Source organism: Polypterus senegalus, chromosome 2, assembly GCF_016835505.1.
Source record: "Polypterus senegalus isolate Bchr_013 chromosome 2, ASM1683550v1, whole genome shotgun sequence".
In the NCBI taxonomy this organism is placed as follows: domain Eukaryota; kingdom Metazoa; phylum Chordata; class Cladistia; order Polypteriformes; family Polypteridae; genus Polypterus; species Polypterus senegalus.
The window spans coordinates 318596696-318615362 of record NC_053155.1 but is presented as its reverse complement, the minus strand read 5'-3'; the positions used below and the strand labels follow the sequence as shown (position 1 = coordinate 318615362).

General features: G+C 43.4%; 1 protein-coding gene across 1 annotated transcript in view; it reads left to right on the top strand.

Annotated features, from left to right (window-relative positions):
- tex30 (testis expressed 30) overlaps window positions 1-18026 on the top strand; it is a 31407-nt gene extending 13381 nt beyond the window's left edge. Inside the window, exons 4-5 of the mRNA XM_039745939.1 lie at window positions 4010-4218; window positions 17455-18026. Coding sequence (XP_039601873.1) covers window positions 4010-4218; window positions 17455-17634 — 389 coding nt within the window. The 3' untranslated portion in view covers window positions 17635-18026. The remainder of the gene's footprint in view (window positions 1-4009; window positions 4219-17454) is intronic.
- Window positions 18027-18667: the final 641 nt, after the last annotated feature.

Genomic DNA, 18667 nt, shown 5'->3' with positions numbered 1-18667 from the left:
AAAGGGGGCTTCTACTAAATACTGAGCAAAGGGGCTGAATACTTAGGACCATGTGATATTTCAATTTTTCTTTTTTAATAAATCTGCAACAATTTCAAAAATTCTTTTTTTTGTCTGTCAATATGGGGTGCTGTGTGTACATTAATGAGGGAAAAAAATAATTTAAATGATTTTAGCAAATGGCTGCAATATAACAAAGAGTGAAAAATTGAAGGGGGTCTGAATACTTTCCGTACCCACTGTATATAGGCAGGGAGCCAACCACGTGGTAGGTGCGCGGACAGCGGCCGTGCGGAAAAAGGAAGGGGGACCGGGGGTGGCCCTTGTGCGTCTCTGCCGTGAAATAAATCCTCTGTTAATGGAAATAAGAAATGAAACCACCAAAAATAGAGGTCAGTTACGAAAGTTCCTTATGGCATAATGGTGAGAACAGCCAAAAAGAAGATGTCATTTTCGAAAGTTCGTTACGGGGCACGGCGTGAAATGAAACATACTTAACATTTACAGTGTAGAGTGTAAAGAATGAGCATGGGAAATTTGGGCTTCCTGCGTATATTGGAAGTCACAGAAATAGTGAGGAGGGGTTTCCCCTATCTATATATACGGTTTAGAGGCTACACCCGTTTTCCCCCTCTTGGGTGGTGAAATAGGACATGAAACTTACCTAACTTTTGTAAGTTGGCCTACACTGCAAGGAATGAGCACATGAAATTTGAGCTTCCTGCCTATATGGAAAGTGAGAGAATTAGTGATGAGTCAGTGAGGGCTTTGCGTTTTATATGTATAGATAGAGCACCTACTGTTGTTGTCATGTCTTGTCTGTTCACATAAAACAGCTCAGCTCCCAGTAGGCCAATTTTGTTCAATTTGACCGATTTCTTATTTCAGAAAATTTGTCACAAAAGTTACATTTTTGTTGAGATATCTCAAGAACAGTGCACTGTACAAGCGTTTGAAAGTTCAAAAACTTCCCATTGACAAGCATATCCGAGAGAAGAGGGGCATCATTGTTCATAGTGGCACTCAGTTTTGTCTTCATTCTTTTCCCCTCTACTACCCTCAGGGGGTCCACGGTGCATCCGATAACTGAGCCTGCCTTCTTAATCCGCTTGTCGATTTGGTGGGCCTCTCTTAAGGTGATGTTTATGGCCCATGTCACCACACTGGCTTTCACTGAAATGTAAAAGATGTCACTCTTCTCACTGATGGAACATAGTTTCCTAAGAAAGAAGAGTCTGCTCTGCCCATTCTTCTCCAGTTCCACTATGTTACAAGACCAGTCCAGCCTGTCATTGATGTGGACCCCCAAGTACTTGTATCAGCATCCCATGAGAGCAGAGTATTTACTGACGTTTTCAGCCAACCTGCAACACATTGATTGGCCCCCTCTAGTTCCATGATTAACAAGAATGGATTTAAATAGAGAATTTCATTTTAATTGGTAGAAGACATAAATTAGCTTATCTGATGTACCCCTTACTTCTGTTTCTGTGTTCCCATCCATCCATTATCCAACCCGCTATATCCTAACACAGGGTCATGGGGGTCTTCCATCCCATCCCAGCCAACACAGGGCGCAAAGCAGAAACAAATCCCGGGCAGTGTGCCAGCCCACCGCAGGGCACACATACACCAAGCACACACTGCATGTCATTGGACTGTGGGAGGAAACCAACACAGACATGGGGAGAATAGGCAAACCTCACGAACCCAGGTCTCCTTACTGCGAGGCAGCAGCACTACCACTGCGCCACACTGCCGCCCTTCTGTGTTCCCATTACCTGAAATCTTGTGGGGGAAAAAAAAGACAGAGAAGTACATTAAAGAAGCCATTAAAAAATAAATACTAGAAATCTGTTCTTAAGGAAACAACTGAGCAGGTGAGGTAAATACTGTATATTAATTCTTCAAGTTTGTTGTATATGGCAAGAGCGCTGTGATGTAAACACTGACATCTTGAAGTGTAAATTACAGGGAAGTGGCAGCCTCATCTGAATCTGTTCCTCGGATAGTCGCAGTCAGGGCAGCTGATGGAACGGTCCTTACGGATGACACTGCAGTTGTGACCTGCTGGGCTGGCTACTCTGAGCAGTTGTTCAAAGCTCATCCTCTAGCTAGGATGTTGGATATCTCTGGTCCTCTGTCCTTAAGGCTGATCCTCCAGTTAGCTGTGAACCACCCAGTCTCACTGAGATTGCACAGGGGGTGAACCAGCTCAGGGGGGGAAAGGCTGAAGGGATCTGTGGTATCCGGGGTGAACTTCTCCAGACTGGTGGTAAGGCAGTCCTCCTGACATTGCAAGCAAATCATTGCTTCCATCTGGGAGATGGGCATCATCCCAACTGACTGGAAAACGGGACTTATTGTCCTATCTGGAAAGGGAAGGATGATCGCCTGGATTGCAACAACTACAGGGGGATAACACTGCTCTCAGTGCCGGGTAAGGTCCTTGTTAGGATTGTCCTCCGTAGGATCCATGATCATTTGCTCATCTTCCAATGACCGGAACAGTCTGGTTTTACGCCTAATATGTCTACCATCGACCGCATCCTGGCACTGAGGGTTCTCATGAAGCGCAAACGTGAATATCAGCAGAGTTTCTTTGCATTCTTTGTCGATTTTTGTAAAAGCGCTCGACTCAGTCGATCGAGTTGCCCTTTTGGACGTCTTGAGGGTTACCGGGATTCCCTCGAGGTTGCTGGATATTATGGCCGGTTTCTACACTGGTACTGTGAGTGCTGTGCAGATTGGAGTCAGGACCTCTGCGTTTTTCCCAGTTGATTCTATGGTTCGTCAGAGGTGTGTTCTGCTCCTACTCTGTTCAATGCTTGTATGGACTGGCTGTTGGGCAGGGTCGAGGGGTCCAGCAGCTGTGGGGCTTCTGTTGGTGAAGAAAGATTCATGGGTCTTGATTTTGCTGACGATGCTGTGATCTTCGCAGAGTCAATGGAGGCTCTGATTGGGACGCTCAAGAGACTGAGTGAGGAGTCTGAGTGTCTGGGCTTATGAGTGCCCTGATAAAAACCAACATCCAGGCCTTTAATGACCTCTTGGGCAGGTCCATTAGCAGTGTGTCTGTTTGCAGAGAGAGTGTCCACCTCGTCAAGAGGTTTACTTACTTTGGCAGTGACATTCATGAGACTCTGGTGACTCTTCCTATGAAGTCAGTAGACAGATTGGGAGAGCATGAGGGTGGGGGGGGTCATGAGGTCGCTGGGAAGGGGTGTGTGGTGCTCCTGATATCTCTGTATAAGGACGAAGGTCCAAGTCGTTAGAGTCCTGGTGCATCTTGTCTTGCTATATGGTTGTGAGACGGACGCTATCGAGTGACCTGAAGACTGGACTCCTTCATGTGTGTCTCTCCGGAAAATCCTTGGGTACCGTTGGTTTAACTTTGTGTTGCTCATGGAGTCCCGAATGAGGCACATGACCTACATTGTGAGGGAGTGTCAGTTACGTCACTACGGCCATGTGGCTTGTTTCCCCGAGGGTGATCCAGCTCGTAAGATCCTCATTGTTGGGGACCCGAGTGGCTGGACCAGGCTAAGAGGTTGCCCACGTAACACCTGACTGCGGCAGATAGAGGGTCATTTCCAGAGGGTAGGACTGGACCGCGCGTTTACCTGGTGGGTTGCAAACCGGGATCCCGAGTTGTTTCGTCGTGTAGTGAGTGCGGCAACACACTGTACCAGTGCATGCTCCCCATCTTGACTTGTAACCTGCCCGAGACAGGGTTGCCGGGACCCACTTCTGGAGCCAGGTCTGGGGGTGGTGTTCCGTGGTGAGCCCCTGGTGGTCAGGAAACCCCCTTAACCAGCCCAGGCTCAGCCAAAAACTGTGATGTGGAACCATTTTGGGGGTTCAGCACCTTCAAGACACAGGGTGTGGACTTGGCAGCCTCACAGAGTGTGTTTTCTGAATATTCTGTGCTGTCCAGACAGTCAGTGTTAAATCTGAGAGGAGCTTTGTTTTCTTTGAAATGAATTTCCAAACCTTTTTTTCCATCTAGGACGCTCCATGGGTGCTCGCGCTGCTGCTGCTACCGCTGCAGACCCCGCACAACTTCCAGTGAACGGCATCGACATTCAAGGACTAATATTCTTGTCCTATCCATTGCACCCAGCAAAACAGCAGAAGAAGCTCAGGACGAGTGATCTGCTACTTTTGCACCAGCCAGTGCTGTTCATTTCAGGGACAGCTGATGAAATGTGTGAAAAGGTAGAAAACTTTCAATTTCTGTATGCATTTGTTGATTTACATGTAACTAGCCATGTTACCTGTAGAAGACAGGTAACAGAATACATATACATTAACACCTTGGATTGCGAGTAACTTGGTCTTTGAGTGTTTTGCAAGACAAGCTAAAATGTTTAATAAATTTTAACTTGATAAACGAGCGAGGTCTTGCAATACAAGTAATCCCTCGCTATATCGCGCTTCGACCTTCGTGGCTTAAATCTCTTCTGGATTTTATATGTAAGCATATTTAAATATATATTGCGGATTTTTCACTGGTTCGCAGGTTTCTTCGAACAATGGGTCTTTTTATTTCTAGTACATGCTTCCTCAGTTGATCCCAGTTGATTTCTTACAAGGGACGCTATTGGCGGATGGCTGAGAAGCTACGTAATTAAAGCATGTGGTTAAGTTCCTGGGTGCTGATTGGCTCAGCGACGGAGCGCAGAATTCAAATCCACTTTGCGTTAACCAGGAAATCTTGTCTCGCTCATTCAGCATCAACGTGTTTTGCTGGGCAAAGAGTTAACTTTTGTGCTCTTTTGTGTTTATCTTTGTGCATAGTCAAGCCCTTCGTTATGTCTCCAAAACAATCTGCTCCTGCTACTGCTTCAGGGGCCGTGCCCAAGTGCCAACGGGAAATGCTAACGATTGCCGAAAAGGTAAAAGTTTTGGATATGTTGAAGGAAGGGAACAGCTACGTCGCTGTAGGACGCCATTACGGCATCAATGAGTCCATGGTTCTTTTTATTTAAAAAGGAGGAAAAGAATATAAGATCTACGGCTGCAGTATCCTTTAACCAGGCATGAAATGAGTTGTAAGTGGACGTAATAAGACGGTAGACCGAATAGAATCTGCTTTAGGGATTTGGATTGAAGACTGCCGGAAGAAGAACATCCCCTTAGAGCTGTAACGCTCTGCTTTGTTAAAATTAAACTCATTGTTATTGCACAAGTCGTCGTGTCATTGTCGGTGAGTACCCATAACTAATTTTCTACGTACTTAGTACATGTACGTACGTTTAGTATAACTGTACACACATTTTACTGTATACAATTTTTCTTGCATTGTACGTATTTATTGCTGGTGGTCTGTCTATCGTAATTACTGTAACATGTGATCTCGGAGACATTTGATATATTTAAAATAACATTTAGGTTTTACTGTATATAAACAGTGTGTTTACATAATTTCAATGAATCTTCCCTACCGTAGATCCCGGAATACAGGCCGACCCGGTATATTAGCCGAATCCCTTCTCTACCTACTAAATTACATGTATTTGCTGATGACCGGTATTTAAGCCGACCCCCTTCTCCAAGCAAAATTTTCTAAATTTCCTTAAAAGTGTCTCTTCGGTATATTTATAATGTTTATCGGCGAGAATTTGAGACTGCCGGCATTTTTGATATATAATATAATGTGCATAATTTACCAAAACACCAATAATTTTTCTAATGTACTAACCAAAAGTTATAAAAGTGCCTAGCCTACTTGATTAAGCTAGGAGCATGGCGGCGCGCATGGTCGCAGCGGCTCAGAGCTCTCCTTTTCAGTGCACTTTTTTGTTGTTTTTGTACTTTTTGTTTGTCCTTGTTTGTGCACGATCGGTTTGGCGAATATCCGCTACACCATTCAGAACCTTATAGACATCGGTGTCCAGAGCCAGACATCTGTTTCGAGTGTTTTTCATCACACGCACAACATCCCAGACAACAAAGCGAGACCAGCGGGCTCTCCGTGGATTGTTGTCGGGTCTAGGAGACAACACAGACGGAGGAGAGAAAGAAAGCAGAAGCGGGGCCGCAGATCCGGTGTTATGCTAAGGCTAATAAAACAACCATACAAGCCCTATACAAAACTTTTTTCTGCACTGAAGGAGCTGCTTTTAATCTCATTGTAGCTGCGTATAGTGACAATAAAAGGCATTCTATTCTAGAAACAATTTCATACTGTACTCACCATTTAATTTGACATCTTTGGGCTGCAGTAAGGGAGGAGATATTTCCACACAATGTCCATCTTCGTTTGATTACGATCACTTACTTTTACCTTCTCTTCCTTCCTTAGCAATTATGTGTCTTGCTTGCATGGTCTTAATGAATTATATATATATATATATATATATATATATATATATATATATATATATATATATAGGTAAATCACTGCAATGACGGAAATTACATCCATAAACACATGTAACTGGGCTCCAACTGATGCTACTAGCGCTCTCGGTTGTTTGTTTACAATCGCGCAAGCGGATACACGTGACCGCATCCGTTTAAGTAGCATAAGATGTTGATCGTAAATCAAAACAAAAAATTTCATTTTAAACTTCCCGATAATTTATTATAAATTTTATTAAAAAAATCAACAACTAAAACACTTTTTTGAATAAATTCTTTATTTAATTTAAAGTACCGCCATGCAAAGTTACTTCTTTATCTGAAAGATGGCTCTGTGGTTTCGTCATTATTTACTTCCGTATTCATCGGCGAAACCGGCATTGCGCTGGAAATCTTAAATCTGAAACGATACTCGTTGTATAAACCGACCCCCAAACTCCAAGCCAAAAATCTAGGACGAAATTCTCGGCTTATATAACGGGATCTACGGTAATATCTAAGAGATTGTAAAGGGCTTATGCTGTATAACTATACGGGAAATTTTTATAAGAGTGTGGGAGAGTTTATAAGGGTTTTTACATATGGTTTTTACTTTGCGGATTTTCACCTTTCGTGGGGGGTTCTGGAACGCAACCCCCACAGTCGAGTTGGGGTCACTGTAGAACGTATACGCTTTGTCTGCTGAGCGTCATGTGATTGTGGTATAGCGGGTCCGCGGCTTCAATAAAAAAAGGGGCCAGACTTTAACTCCATAAAGCCATGTCACTCTCTGTGGGCAACTGCACGAACACGGGGAGTTAATGAGGTAATTGGGACGAGTCTATGAGGAGGCAACAAAAGGATACGATCAAAGTGAAGCTTATGATATAATTTATCTGGACTTTAAGAAAGTGTTTGATAAGGTGCCACATGAGAGGTTGGGCATCAAATTAAAAGATGTGGGAGTTCAGGGTGATGTTTTTAGATGGGTGCAGAATTGGCTCAGACACAGGAAGCAGAGGGTGATGGTGCGAGGAACCTCTCCAGAACTGGCCGATGTTAAGAGTGGTGTTCAACAGGGGTCAGTGATAGGGCTGCTGCTATTTTTAAAATATATAAATGATTTAGATAGGAATATAAGTAACAAGCTGGTTAAGTTTAGAGATGATACCAAGATAGGTGGATCAGCAGATAATTTGGAATCAGTTATATCATCACAGAGGAACTTGGATAGCATACAGGCTTGGGCAGATTTGTGGACGATGAAATGTAATGTCAGTAAATGTAAAGAATTATACATAGAAAGTAAAAATGTTAGGTTTGAATACACAATGGGAGGTTGGAAAATCAAAAGTAAACCTTATGAGAAGGATTTAGGAGTCATAGTGGACTCTAAGCTATCAACTTCCCAACAGTGTTCAGAAGCCATTAAGAAGGCTAACAGAGTGTCAGGTTATATAGCGCCTTGATGTGTGGAGTACAAGTCACAGGAGGTTCTGCTCAACCTTTATAACACACTGGTGAGGCCTCATCTGGAATCCTGTGTGCACTTTGGGTCTCCAGGTTACAAAAAGGACATAGCAGCACAAGAGAAGGTCCAGAGAAGAGCGACTAGGCTGATTCCAGGGCTACAGGGGATGAGTTATGAGGAAAGAGTAAAAGAGCTGAGCCTTTACAGTTTAAGCAAAAGAAGATTAAGAGGAGACCTGATTGAAGTGTTTAAAATCATGAAGGGAATTAATCCAGTGGATCAAGACTTGTATTTTAAAATGAGTTCATCAAGAACACGGGGACACAGTTGGACACTTGTGAAGGGTAAATTTCGCACAGACATTAGGAAGTTTTTCTTTACACAAAGAATGATAGACAGTTGGAATAAGCGACCAAGTAGTGTGGTGGACAGTAAGGTGTTAGGGACTTTCAGAACTCGACTTAATGTGCGGGTGCAATCGTTCTCAATTGCTTCATTAGCTTCTTGCGGCATGTGATTAAGGCGCTGTGCCCACGGACACAAGTGTGTATATATACTGGCCGGCACAAAAGGAGAGGAGTGGAATCAAAGAAAAGGAAAAAAGATTGAAAACGAAGGGGGTTAAAGGACGTGAAAGGCAGGCTTGGGAAGGATGATCTAGCCACCTAGAAGGAGGAGACAGTATATGAGCTGGGGCGCTCTAGGGGCTAGTTTGTACCACTGAATATTCAGGTGGAGTATGGCGAACAAGGCAGGTACCCTCCCTACTGTGCGATCAAGTGAGCGCTAAGGAAGAAGGGAGGAGAGACGACATCAGATGATCTGGCTGCGATGTCCAGAGGCAGTCAAAACGGGGGTCGACATAATGGAGCTCATGGCTGCTGAGTCTCTGCCAGCTATGTGAGCAATGGGTGAGCCGGGGAGAAAGAGAAGGAGATAGTCTGCATTGTAACTTCTGATTTTTAACGGGTTTATTTATTGATTTTTTTTTATCCTCACTTTTCACTGGATTTTTCCGGATTTATATATGCATTGTTTTTTAAAACACCGCACAATTGACACTTGTTGGTTTTACTTTTGTTTTGACGGCACTTGGGCACTTTTCCCACCATCCTCTGGCATGAGAATTGTCCTCATTTGTCAGCTCATCTCAGTCATAACTATTAATGGTGTTGGTTCAGCAGACTCCCATGTGTGAAGAGGGAGTCTGTAGGGGACCGCCATCGTCACAGTGATCACAACTGAGCTGATGGTTCTTCTGTCTCTCTTGCTGCGGGATTGTCGGTAATCGTCTCCCATTCTTGGCCTCAGTTAGCGTGCCTCACTCATATAATCAACATCCGTACAAGCGTATACTGTTTACTATAGCATCGTGACCACGTGTGTGTGTTGTAACGTGTGAGTCCCTGTCTTGCACCTCAAAACACAAAGCTGAGTCTCAGTACTTTAGCAACACCAGCTTTATTCATCTTGAAACAGGAACAGCACGGTTATTTATTGTAGCGGGATCTGCCGCTCTCCTATACACAGACACAGCAGTCAGGCAGGGGCATGGCCAGGTTATACTGTGCCCTGCGTATTTATAATGTTCCTTGTATCACCCATCAATGGCAGGCGCTTATAGCATGTCCGCAGTCTTTTCGGATTCGCTTTTACCGCAAACTGCTACGACGCTGGGAGCCTGCGGTTGCTTCGGGACGCTCTTCTGCGTGTCGTCCTGTTGGGTGGAATCCTAAAAGAGTTTAGAAACCTTACAGTGCGTAAAGCATTTTTTAATTTTGTGTCCAAGTGTAGTGACTCTTCAGCAAAAGGACCTGCCATTGGAGAGGCTCCTTGTTAAAGTCACAAAAAAAGAAGAAAATTCCAGTGAGCCAACAGATAGCAGCGATTCCGTTAGTTAGAGTGAAGGTCAGCCTACACAATAACCCTCCTCTCTCTCGTCTCCCTCACGCCAGCCATGATTCTTTTCAAAGATAAAGTACAGTTTAATTTGTTTTATGTATATTTATTTTATATTTTGTATTAATCATTTTTATATGAATAGTTTTGGGTTGTGGAACAAATCATCTGAGTTTCCATTTTTTCTTACGGGGAAATTCGTTTTGATATACGAGTGCTTTAAATTACAAGTGCGTTTCCGGAACGAATTATGCTCACAATCCAAGGTTCCACCGTTAAATAATTTGATGTTTCTTACCCTACATGTAGCTTTCCACAGTTTCCTCCTGTGCCCGGACTTCTCTTGACTAGCATTCCCTTTCCTGTAATTCCTGTCATTTCGAAGGCGGCTTGCTCACCTCCTGTCTGTTTTTATACTTCCCATCTTTGAATGCGACTCTCACCGTGCCTCCTATGTCTTTACTCCTCCTCAAGTGTCTCACAATCACACTTCCTCTTTTAATTGCATCACCATAGCCAAACTCTCGGTGTCCTTGTCTGCCCGAACAACAACATTCATAGTTGACTTGACGACTGCAAGCAAAGAAACCCCAAACCATCACATTTCCACCGCCATGCCACGCAGTTCATAGAAGGTTCTTCTCCTGATATTCTGTCTTCATTTTGCTCCAAACATCTCTATGCTTCCTGTGGCCATGTAGTTCCATCTTTGATCCATCTGTCCAGAGCACATTTTTCCAGAAGGCCTGCTCTTTACCTGGATGTTCAATGACAAACTCTAGTCTTGCCCTAATGTTTTTATTTTTGGACACCATATGCTTTTTCCTGGCACACCTCGCATGTAGGTCACATTTGTGTAATCTCCTTCTACTTGTAGATTACTGCACTTTGACACCAACTGTAGATCCATCCATCCATCCATTATCCAATCCCGTGATGAAATTTTGGGGCTCTTGGAGACTTCTTTCTGTATCAAATGGTCAGCTCTTGGGCCAGCCATTCCTAGACAAAATAGCAGTTGTTAGAAATCCACACCACTCATAGATGATTTTCCTTACAGTGGAAACGATTGAATTCAAATAACCTGTTACCTCTTTAAATCCCTTAACAGACTACAAGGCATCCAGCTCTAATAATCTTGGCATGATGACACCACACATGTCAATAGCAAGGAGAACGGCAGTCCCTCGATATCTGTGCCTTCAATAAGACAGTCATATCAAACTGTGTACTTATCATTGACACTTTATCTAGAACACCTCAGGCTTCATGCATAACGGCGTGCGTAGAAATAACACTAAAAAATGGCATACGGACAAAAGCGGAAATCTTCGTATGCACAAAAAAATCTTGATGCATAAATCTGTGCATTTGCCAACTTCCACGTTCTTCCGCGCCATAAATCCCGATCAATGTGAAAAGTAACGTATGTGCATGCGCCTGCTGCCACTCCCCAAACTCCTCCCAGAATTACACCTCTTTGAATATGCAAATCAACATAAATAGCCCTTAAGCTCAGCGTTCTGTGAAAAGGCAATGGCAAAAGCACGGGGGAAAATAGAAGAATTTCAGCGAATACCAAGTGGAAGCAAAGAAACATACTATTTGTTGGTTTAAACAGTGATATAAACAACAAAAGAAAGTTGATCGAGTGACACAGAGTGTCGGAGAAACTCGAAAGCTCAAGTTCACAATGCGCACAATGCCCGAAATAAAAAACAACTTGTCGGATATCAAAGTCACCATGAAAAGGCGAGTCGTAGCCCACCGTTTGAGAGTCATATGAAAGCTTATTAGGGTACAGAGATTCTTAAAACCGTTTAATTCACTAGTTTCTCAAATCCCATCGTAACTGAAGTAGCACATTAAATGCTTTATTTTGTATTTGATCTTCTATGTGCTCTATGTGTGTGAATCTCTACGTGCTTCTTAAACCGGCTTTCTCTTCCTCCGACAGGACACAGAATCCATTACATTCGTGACATTACAGCTCTCTGAATAGCTAAAATACTGAGATGTATACGTGATATCATTTTCATGATGATAGGAGTTAAAGCATGTTATTAAACATGGGAACACGGTGGCGCAGTGATAGTGACGAACTGGCACCTCGTCCAGTGATTGTTCCTGCCTCACGCAAGATGCTTGCTGCGCCGTGCGCGACCTTCGATGAAATAATTTATTGCAGCAGTACTGTCTCTTACAATATGGAAAAAGATGATCCGATGTGGCAACCCCTAACGGGAGCAGCTGAGTGAAGAAGAAGAAGGTGCAGTGAGAGTAACAACACTAAAGCAGCTATGGTATTTGGAATCGTTTGCCCATTCCATGGACCATTATATTGTTACAGGTTAATTACAATCAGATGCCTTAAACTTATAAACAATATGCAGTTAAATTCAGTGTATTTGATAGAGCCGAATCAGGGATGTGGATCTAAAAAAGTAAGGGAAACCACACAAGAACAAAGGCACTGCTTTTAACACTGGGTGCCATCAGTTTGCAAAACCAAGCGGAGAACTTGCGTACACCAGGGATTGAGCTACCGTGAAAATGTGCGTGGCCAAGTTTAGTTTTTTACATCGTGATGCGAGCGTGGAAACGGGAGTAGGCAATATTTTTGTGCGTACGCACCATTTATACATGAGGCCCCTGGTTATGATTTGACGGATCTGAGGCTGCTAATCAAGAATATAATGTTTTTGATATTTGATCCTTTGCTGGTGGTCCCAGCACTCTAAGAGCCCCTCCCGGAATGTTAAAAAAATGTCAAATTTCAAACATAAGCATGTGGGGTATCGTTTTGGACTATTTGTAGGTCATTGATTATGAATATGATGTTATTTTGGATTTCTGGCCCTTTATTAGGGCTCTAGCCCTCAATGGACTTCTATCTAGAGGGGAATGGCACATTTCTACAACCCCAAATCAAAAAAGTTGGGACGGTATGGAAAATGCAAGTGATTCTTAAATGTACTTTGACTTTTATTTCATTGCAGATAGTATGAACCCAAGATATTTTGTGTTTTGCTGGGTCAGCTTCATTTTATTTGTTAATTTACATCCATTCCTGCATTTCAGGCCTGCATTACATTCCAAAAAAAAAGATGGGGCAGTAAAGCATTCAGCACTTTATAATGTCGCCATTCCTCCTCACAACACTTAAAAGGATACCAAGCAATGAAGTGTTTCAGGTGCTATTTTGTCCCATTCTTCCTGCAGACATGTCTTAAGGTGTGCAGCAGTACAGGGTCGTCATTGTCTCATTTTTCGTCTTAAAATTCTCCACATTTTCTCTCTGGGGGGTTGAAGTGAGGACTGCAGGCAGGCCCAGTCCAGTAGCTGTACCCTCTTCTTCTGCAGCCATGCCTTTGTCACATGTGCAGAATGTGGTTTTGCGTTGTCTTGTTGAACAATGCATGGACGTCCCTGCAATAGATGTCGTCTTGAAGGCAGTACATGTTGCTCTAAATTCTCAATGTACTTTTCTGCATCAATGCTGTCACAGATGATTTCTGCTAAGGGCACTGACACGACCCCATAATAGGACAGACCCTGCAGGCTTTTGGACTTGCTGCTGATAACAGTCTGGATGGTCCTTTTTATTTTTGGTTCTGAGCACAGGGCGTCCATTTCTTCCAAAAAAGATGTGGAATCCTGATTTGTCTGACCACAGTTCATGTTTCCACTGTGTGGTGGTCCATCCCAGATGCCTCTGAGCCCAGAGAAGTCGACACCGCTTCTGGACATGTTTAACATAAGGCTTCTTTTTTGCACAGTAAAGTCTGAAGTGGCATTTAGGAATGTAACTCCGTATTGTAGTACTTGACAAAGGTTTGCCAAAGTCATCATGCCTTGTCCCCCATGTAGTCATATCAGCTAATGATGAGTGATGCTTCTTGATGCAGTGTCTCCTGTTTGAGGGATCGGAGATCATGGCTGTTCAGCTTAGGCTTGCACCTTTGACCTTTAACCATTGAAATGCCTCCACATTTCCTTGAATCATTTTATCATATTATGCCCTGTAGAGGGGGAAAATTTTAAATCCCTCCCAATGTTTCTTTGAGGGCCCTTGTTTTGAAGCATTTCAATAATTTTCTCACGCATTTGTTGACAAACTGAAGATCCTCTGCCCATCTTTGCACCTCAAAGACTCAGCCTTTCGTGGATGCCAAATCCTGATTACAATCACCTGTTGACGCCACCTGTTGGAAATCACATCATTGTTTCATTATCTGACTTCATTGCTGGCCCGAATTTATACCCCCGTCCCAACTTTTCTTGGAATGTGTTGCAGGCCTGCAATGCAAGAATGAAGATATATTGTGAGGTTTCTGAACTCTTTTGGGACCCCTCCTCAACAGGACGACATGCTGAAATGCATCCTGAAGCATGATCGCCACGTCTGTGGAAAATTGATTGTCCATTTCCAGGGCCACCAAAGGCTCACAGCGCTGCAGTGGAGTAAATCCGAGCTGAATCGCGGTCACGCTATAACCGCCTGTCGTCGATGGGCAATTCAAGGAACATTATAAATGCAGTATTACTTGACCACCAACCTGACCACGACCCTGCCTGACTGCTGTGTCTGTATATAGAAGAGCGGCAGATCCGCTACATCCATTATCCAACCCGCTATATCCCAACCCCAGGGTCACGGGGGTCTGCTGGAGCCAACACAGGGCGCAAGGCAGGAAACAAACCCTGGGCAGGGCGCCAGCCCACCGCAGGGTGCACACACATACACCCACACACCAAGCACACACTCGGGACAATTTAGAATTGCCAATGCACCTAACCTGCATGCCTTATAAATGCAATACAATACAATACAATTTATTATTGTATAGCCCAAAATCACACAGGGAGTTCCACAATGGGCTTTAACAGACCCTGCCTTTTTACAGCCCCCCAGCCTTGACTCTCTAAGAAGACAAGAAAACCCTTGTAGGGAAAAGTGGAAGAAACCTCGGGAAAGACAGTTCAAAGAGAGACCCCTGTTCATGTACAGTGCATCCGGAAAGTATTCACAGCGCTTCATCACTTTTTCCACATTTTGTTATGTTACAGCCTTATTCCAAAATGGATTAAATTAATTTTTTTCCTCAGAATTCTACACACAACACCCCATAATGACAACATGAAAAAAGTTTACTTGAGATTTTTGCAAATTTACTAAAAATAAAAAAACTGAGAAATCCCATGTACATAAGTATTCACAGCCTTTGCCATGAAGCTCCAAATTGAGCTCAGGTCCATCCTGTTTCCCCTGATCATCCTTGAGATGTTTAATTGGAGTCCACCTTTGGTCAATTCAACTGACTGGACATGATATGGAAAGGCACACACCTGTCTATAGAAGGTCCCACAGTTGACAGTTCATGTCAGAGCACAAACCAAGCATGAAGTCAAAGGAATTGTCTGTAGACCTCCGACACAGGATTGTCTTGAGGCACAAATCTGGGGAAGGTTACAAAAACATTTCTGCTGCTTTGAAGGTCCCAATGAGCACAGTGGCCTCCATCATCCATAAGTGGAAGAAGTTCGAAACCACCAGGACTCTTCCTAGAGCTGGCTGGCCATCTAAACTGAGCGATCGGGGGAGAAGGACCTTAGTCAGGGAGGTGACCAAGAACACGATGGTCACTCTGTCAGAGCTCCAGAGGTCCTCTGTGGAGAGAGGAGAACCTTCCAGAAGGACAACCATCTCTGCAGCAATCCAACAATCAGGCCTGTATGGTAGAGTGGCCAGACGGAAGCCACTCCTTAGTAAAAGGCACATGGCAGCCCGCCTGGAGTTTGACAAAAGGCACCTGAAGGACTCTCAGACCAGGAGAAACAAAATTCTCTGATCTGATGAGACAATGATTGAACTCTTTGGTGTGAATGCCAGGCGTCACGTTTGGAGGAAACCAGGCACCGCTCATCACCAGGCCAATACCATCCCTACAGTGAAGCATGGTGGTGGCAGCATCATGCTGTGGGGATGGAACTGGGAGACTAGTCAGGATAAAGAGAAAGATGACTGCAGAGATATACTGGATGAAAACCTGCTCCAGAGCGCTCTTGACCTCCGATTGGGGCGACGGTTCATCTTTCAGCAGGACAACGACCCTAAGCACACAGCCATGATACCAAAGGAGTGGCTTCAGGCTGTGAATGAGCCCAGACTTGAATCCGATCTCTGGAGAGATCTTAAAATGGCTGTGCACTGATGCTTCTCATCCAACCTGATGGAGCTTGAGAGGTGCTGCAAAGAGGAATGGGCGAAACTGGCCAAGGATAGGAGTGCCAAGCTTGTGGCATCAGATTCAAAAAGACTTGAGGCTGGAATTGCTGCCAAAGGTGCATCGACAAAGTATTGAGCAAAGGCTGTGAATACTTATGGACATGGGATTTCTCAGTTTTTTTATTTTTAGTAAATTTGCAAAAATCTCAAGTAAACTTTTCATGTTGTCATTATGGGGTGTTGTGTGTAGAATTCTGAGGAAAAAAATGAATTTAATCCATTTTGGAATAAGGCTGTAACATAACAAAATGTGGAAAAAGTGATGCACTGTGAATACTTTCCGAATGCACTGTAGGTTGGGCGTGCAGTGGGTGTCAACAAGAAGGGGGTCAATATAACACAATACACAGAAGAGAACACAATTCATCCTCAATACAGTATAACAGTGCAATAGCAATATTACAAGTACAGAGCAGAATTCAACATTAGGTGATATCCCATAATAGGATTTGGATTTGTTCAGAATAACCGTGCTGTTCCTATTTCAAGCAGAATAAAGCTAGTTTTGCTAAAGTACCGAGACTCAGCCTCGTGTTTTTGGGTTGTATAACAGGGACTCACACGTCACAATATTAACAAATGAAATGAAGTTGAGCAGACAAATCATGAAAAATCTTAGGTCCATACTGTCTGCAATGAAATAAAAATAAAAGTACGTTTAACTGTTTTTTTTGTTTTGCTTTTTTTTTTTTACATTTTCCGTACCACCCCAACTTTTTCAGATCCGGGATTGTATTATAATCGAGAATGTTTAGACTGTAAGCACACATTTAAATGTTTCAAATATCTGATGCAAGTGTTCTTGTTTGTTACCTCAAGAAGTACGTGATCTCATTTCTTGTTAACACCCTGAATTAACGGGGCTAACACCTTTTTTCCACTTTACATTATTTTAACATGGCTTACTCACAGCTTCATTTTAGTGTAACCCTGATATTCTGTATATCCATTTAATTATCTTTCCAAAATCCGTACTAACCACTACTTTCTCTGCTGTTCTTTTACTGGTTTTCTGTGGTGGTGATCTGCGCCCCCACCACCTGATCAGGGCACCATACATTCCCTACATTGGTCCACATGACCATCGTCATCATCTAATTCTTCCATGTGAAGCCTGAAAACCATGAGGACTGATTGAGATCATTGATGTGAGATAGAATGCCCAGTGTGGGCTGGGTGGTCTCGTGGCATTGAAACCCCTGCAGATTTTGTTTTGTTTTTTTTTTCACGTCCTCCTGGCCGTCTGAGCTTACATTATTTTTTGTTACTTAGTATTGCCTAATCTTATTTTTATATTTTTCTTTTTTTGTTCTTCATCTTTGTAAAACACTTTCATTTCTATGAAAACGTGCTATACAAATAAATGTTATTGTTGCTGTTGTTAACTTTAGCACTTCCAGCGATCTTTTCAGAACGCTAATCACTACCCATTTCTCTTTTTTATTATTAGAGTTTATTGGAAGACGCAATAAGGAAGCTTACAGCACCCACCACGGTTCATTGGGTAGAAGGAGCTAATCATGGCATGGGATTGAAAGGACGAACTGAAGACGATGTTATGGATGAAATGAACACCCAAGTGCTGGCATGGATAAAAGAGGTTTGTGGTGGTTCAGATGATCACGACTAGATTTGCCGTAAAACATTTAACTTAAACTGAAGGAGTCACCTGGACAGACATCGTAACCTGAACCACTTGAACCAGGGCCAGCATTCTGCAAACCTGCAGCGTTCCTCGGGGTTCACACTGTGAGTACCTCTTTGTGTAGCACGTGTCACATTTCAGAAACCTTCCTATGGATCCACAAAGCATTTGCATCTCCTGGAACAGTTTTTTGCACCTGTTGGTAAAGGTTTTTTGGGTATCATCATTTTGGAAAATTTTTAGTAAGTTTGACCCTTTAAGGGAAGCGCCAAGATTTGTGGGTAGCTCCTTGTTTTGACTAGTACTATTTTTTTAATTTTGTAAAATAAAGAGCACAATTTTCATCACATCTCAATAAAGCGTTTTTAAAACACTCATTGCCGTGCTTATAGGTTCCATTTTTATGTAGGGTACAGTGGTGGCTCTCTGGCTAAGGATCTGCACTGGCAATTGGAAGGTTGCTGGTTCGAATCCTGTAAATGCCAATAGGGATTCTGCTCTGTTGGGCCCTTGAGCAAGGCCCTTAACCTGCAATTGCTGAGCATTTTGAGTAGTGAGAAAAACGCTATATAAATGCAAAGAATTATTATTATTAGACTGGCGTTGTCCCTTTAGCAGCAGTAACTTCAACCCTTAGCCCAGCACAAAGGACATATCTGGCCTGCTCCTTATTACAAAGTTGCTGCATCTCAGTCATATTAGTAGCCGCCCGTGGACCACCACAGCTTTTCCATTCAAACAAGTCCAACACTTCAATATGATAGGTGGCACAGTGGTAGCACTGCCACCTTGCAATAAGGAAACCAGCTTCCTCCCACAATCCAAGGACTTGCAGGTTAGGTGAATTGCTGGTACTGAATTGGCCCGAGTGTGTGCTTGGGGTGGCTGTGGGTGTTTGTCCTGCACTGGACTGGCACCCTATTCCTGCATTATGTGCAGTTGGGATAGGCTTCATCTCTGCCCCCCTCAACCGTCCCCCCTCACCCCCACGGCCCTGTTCACGACTAAGAAGGTTAAC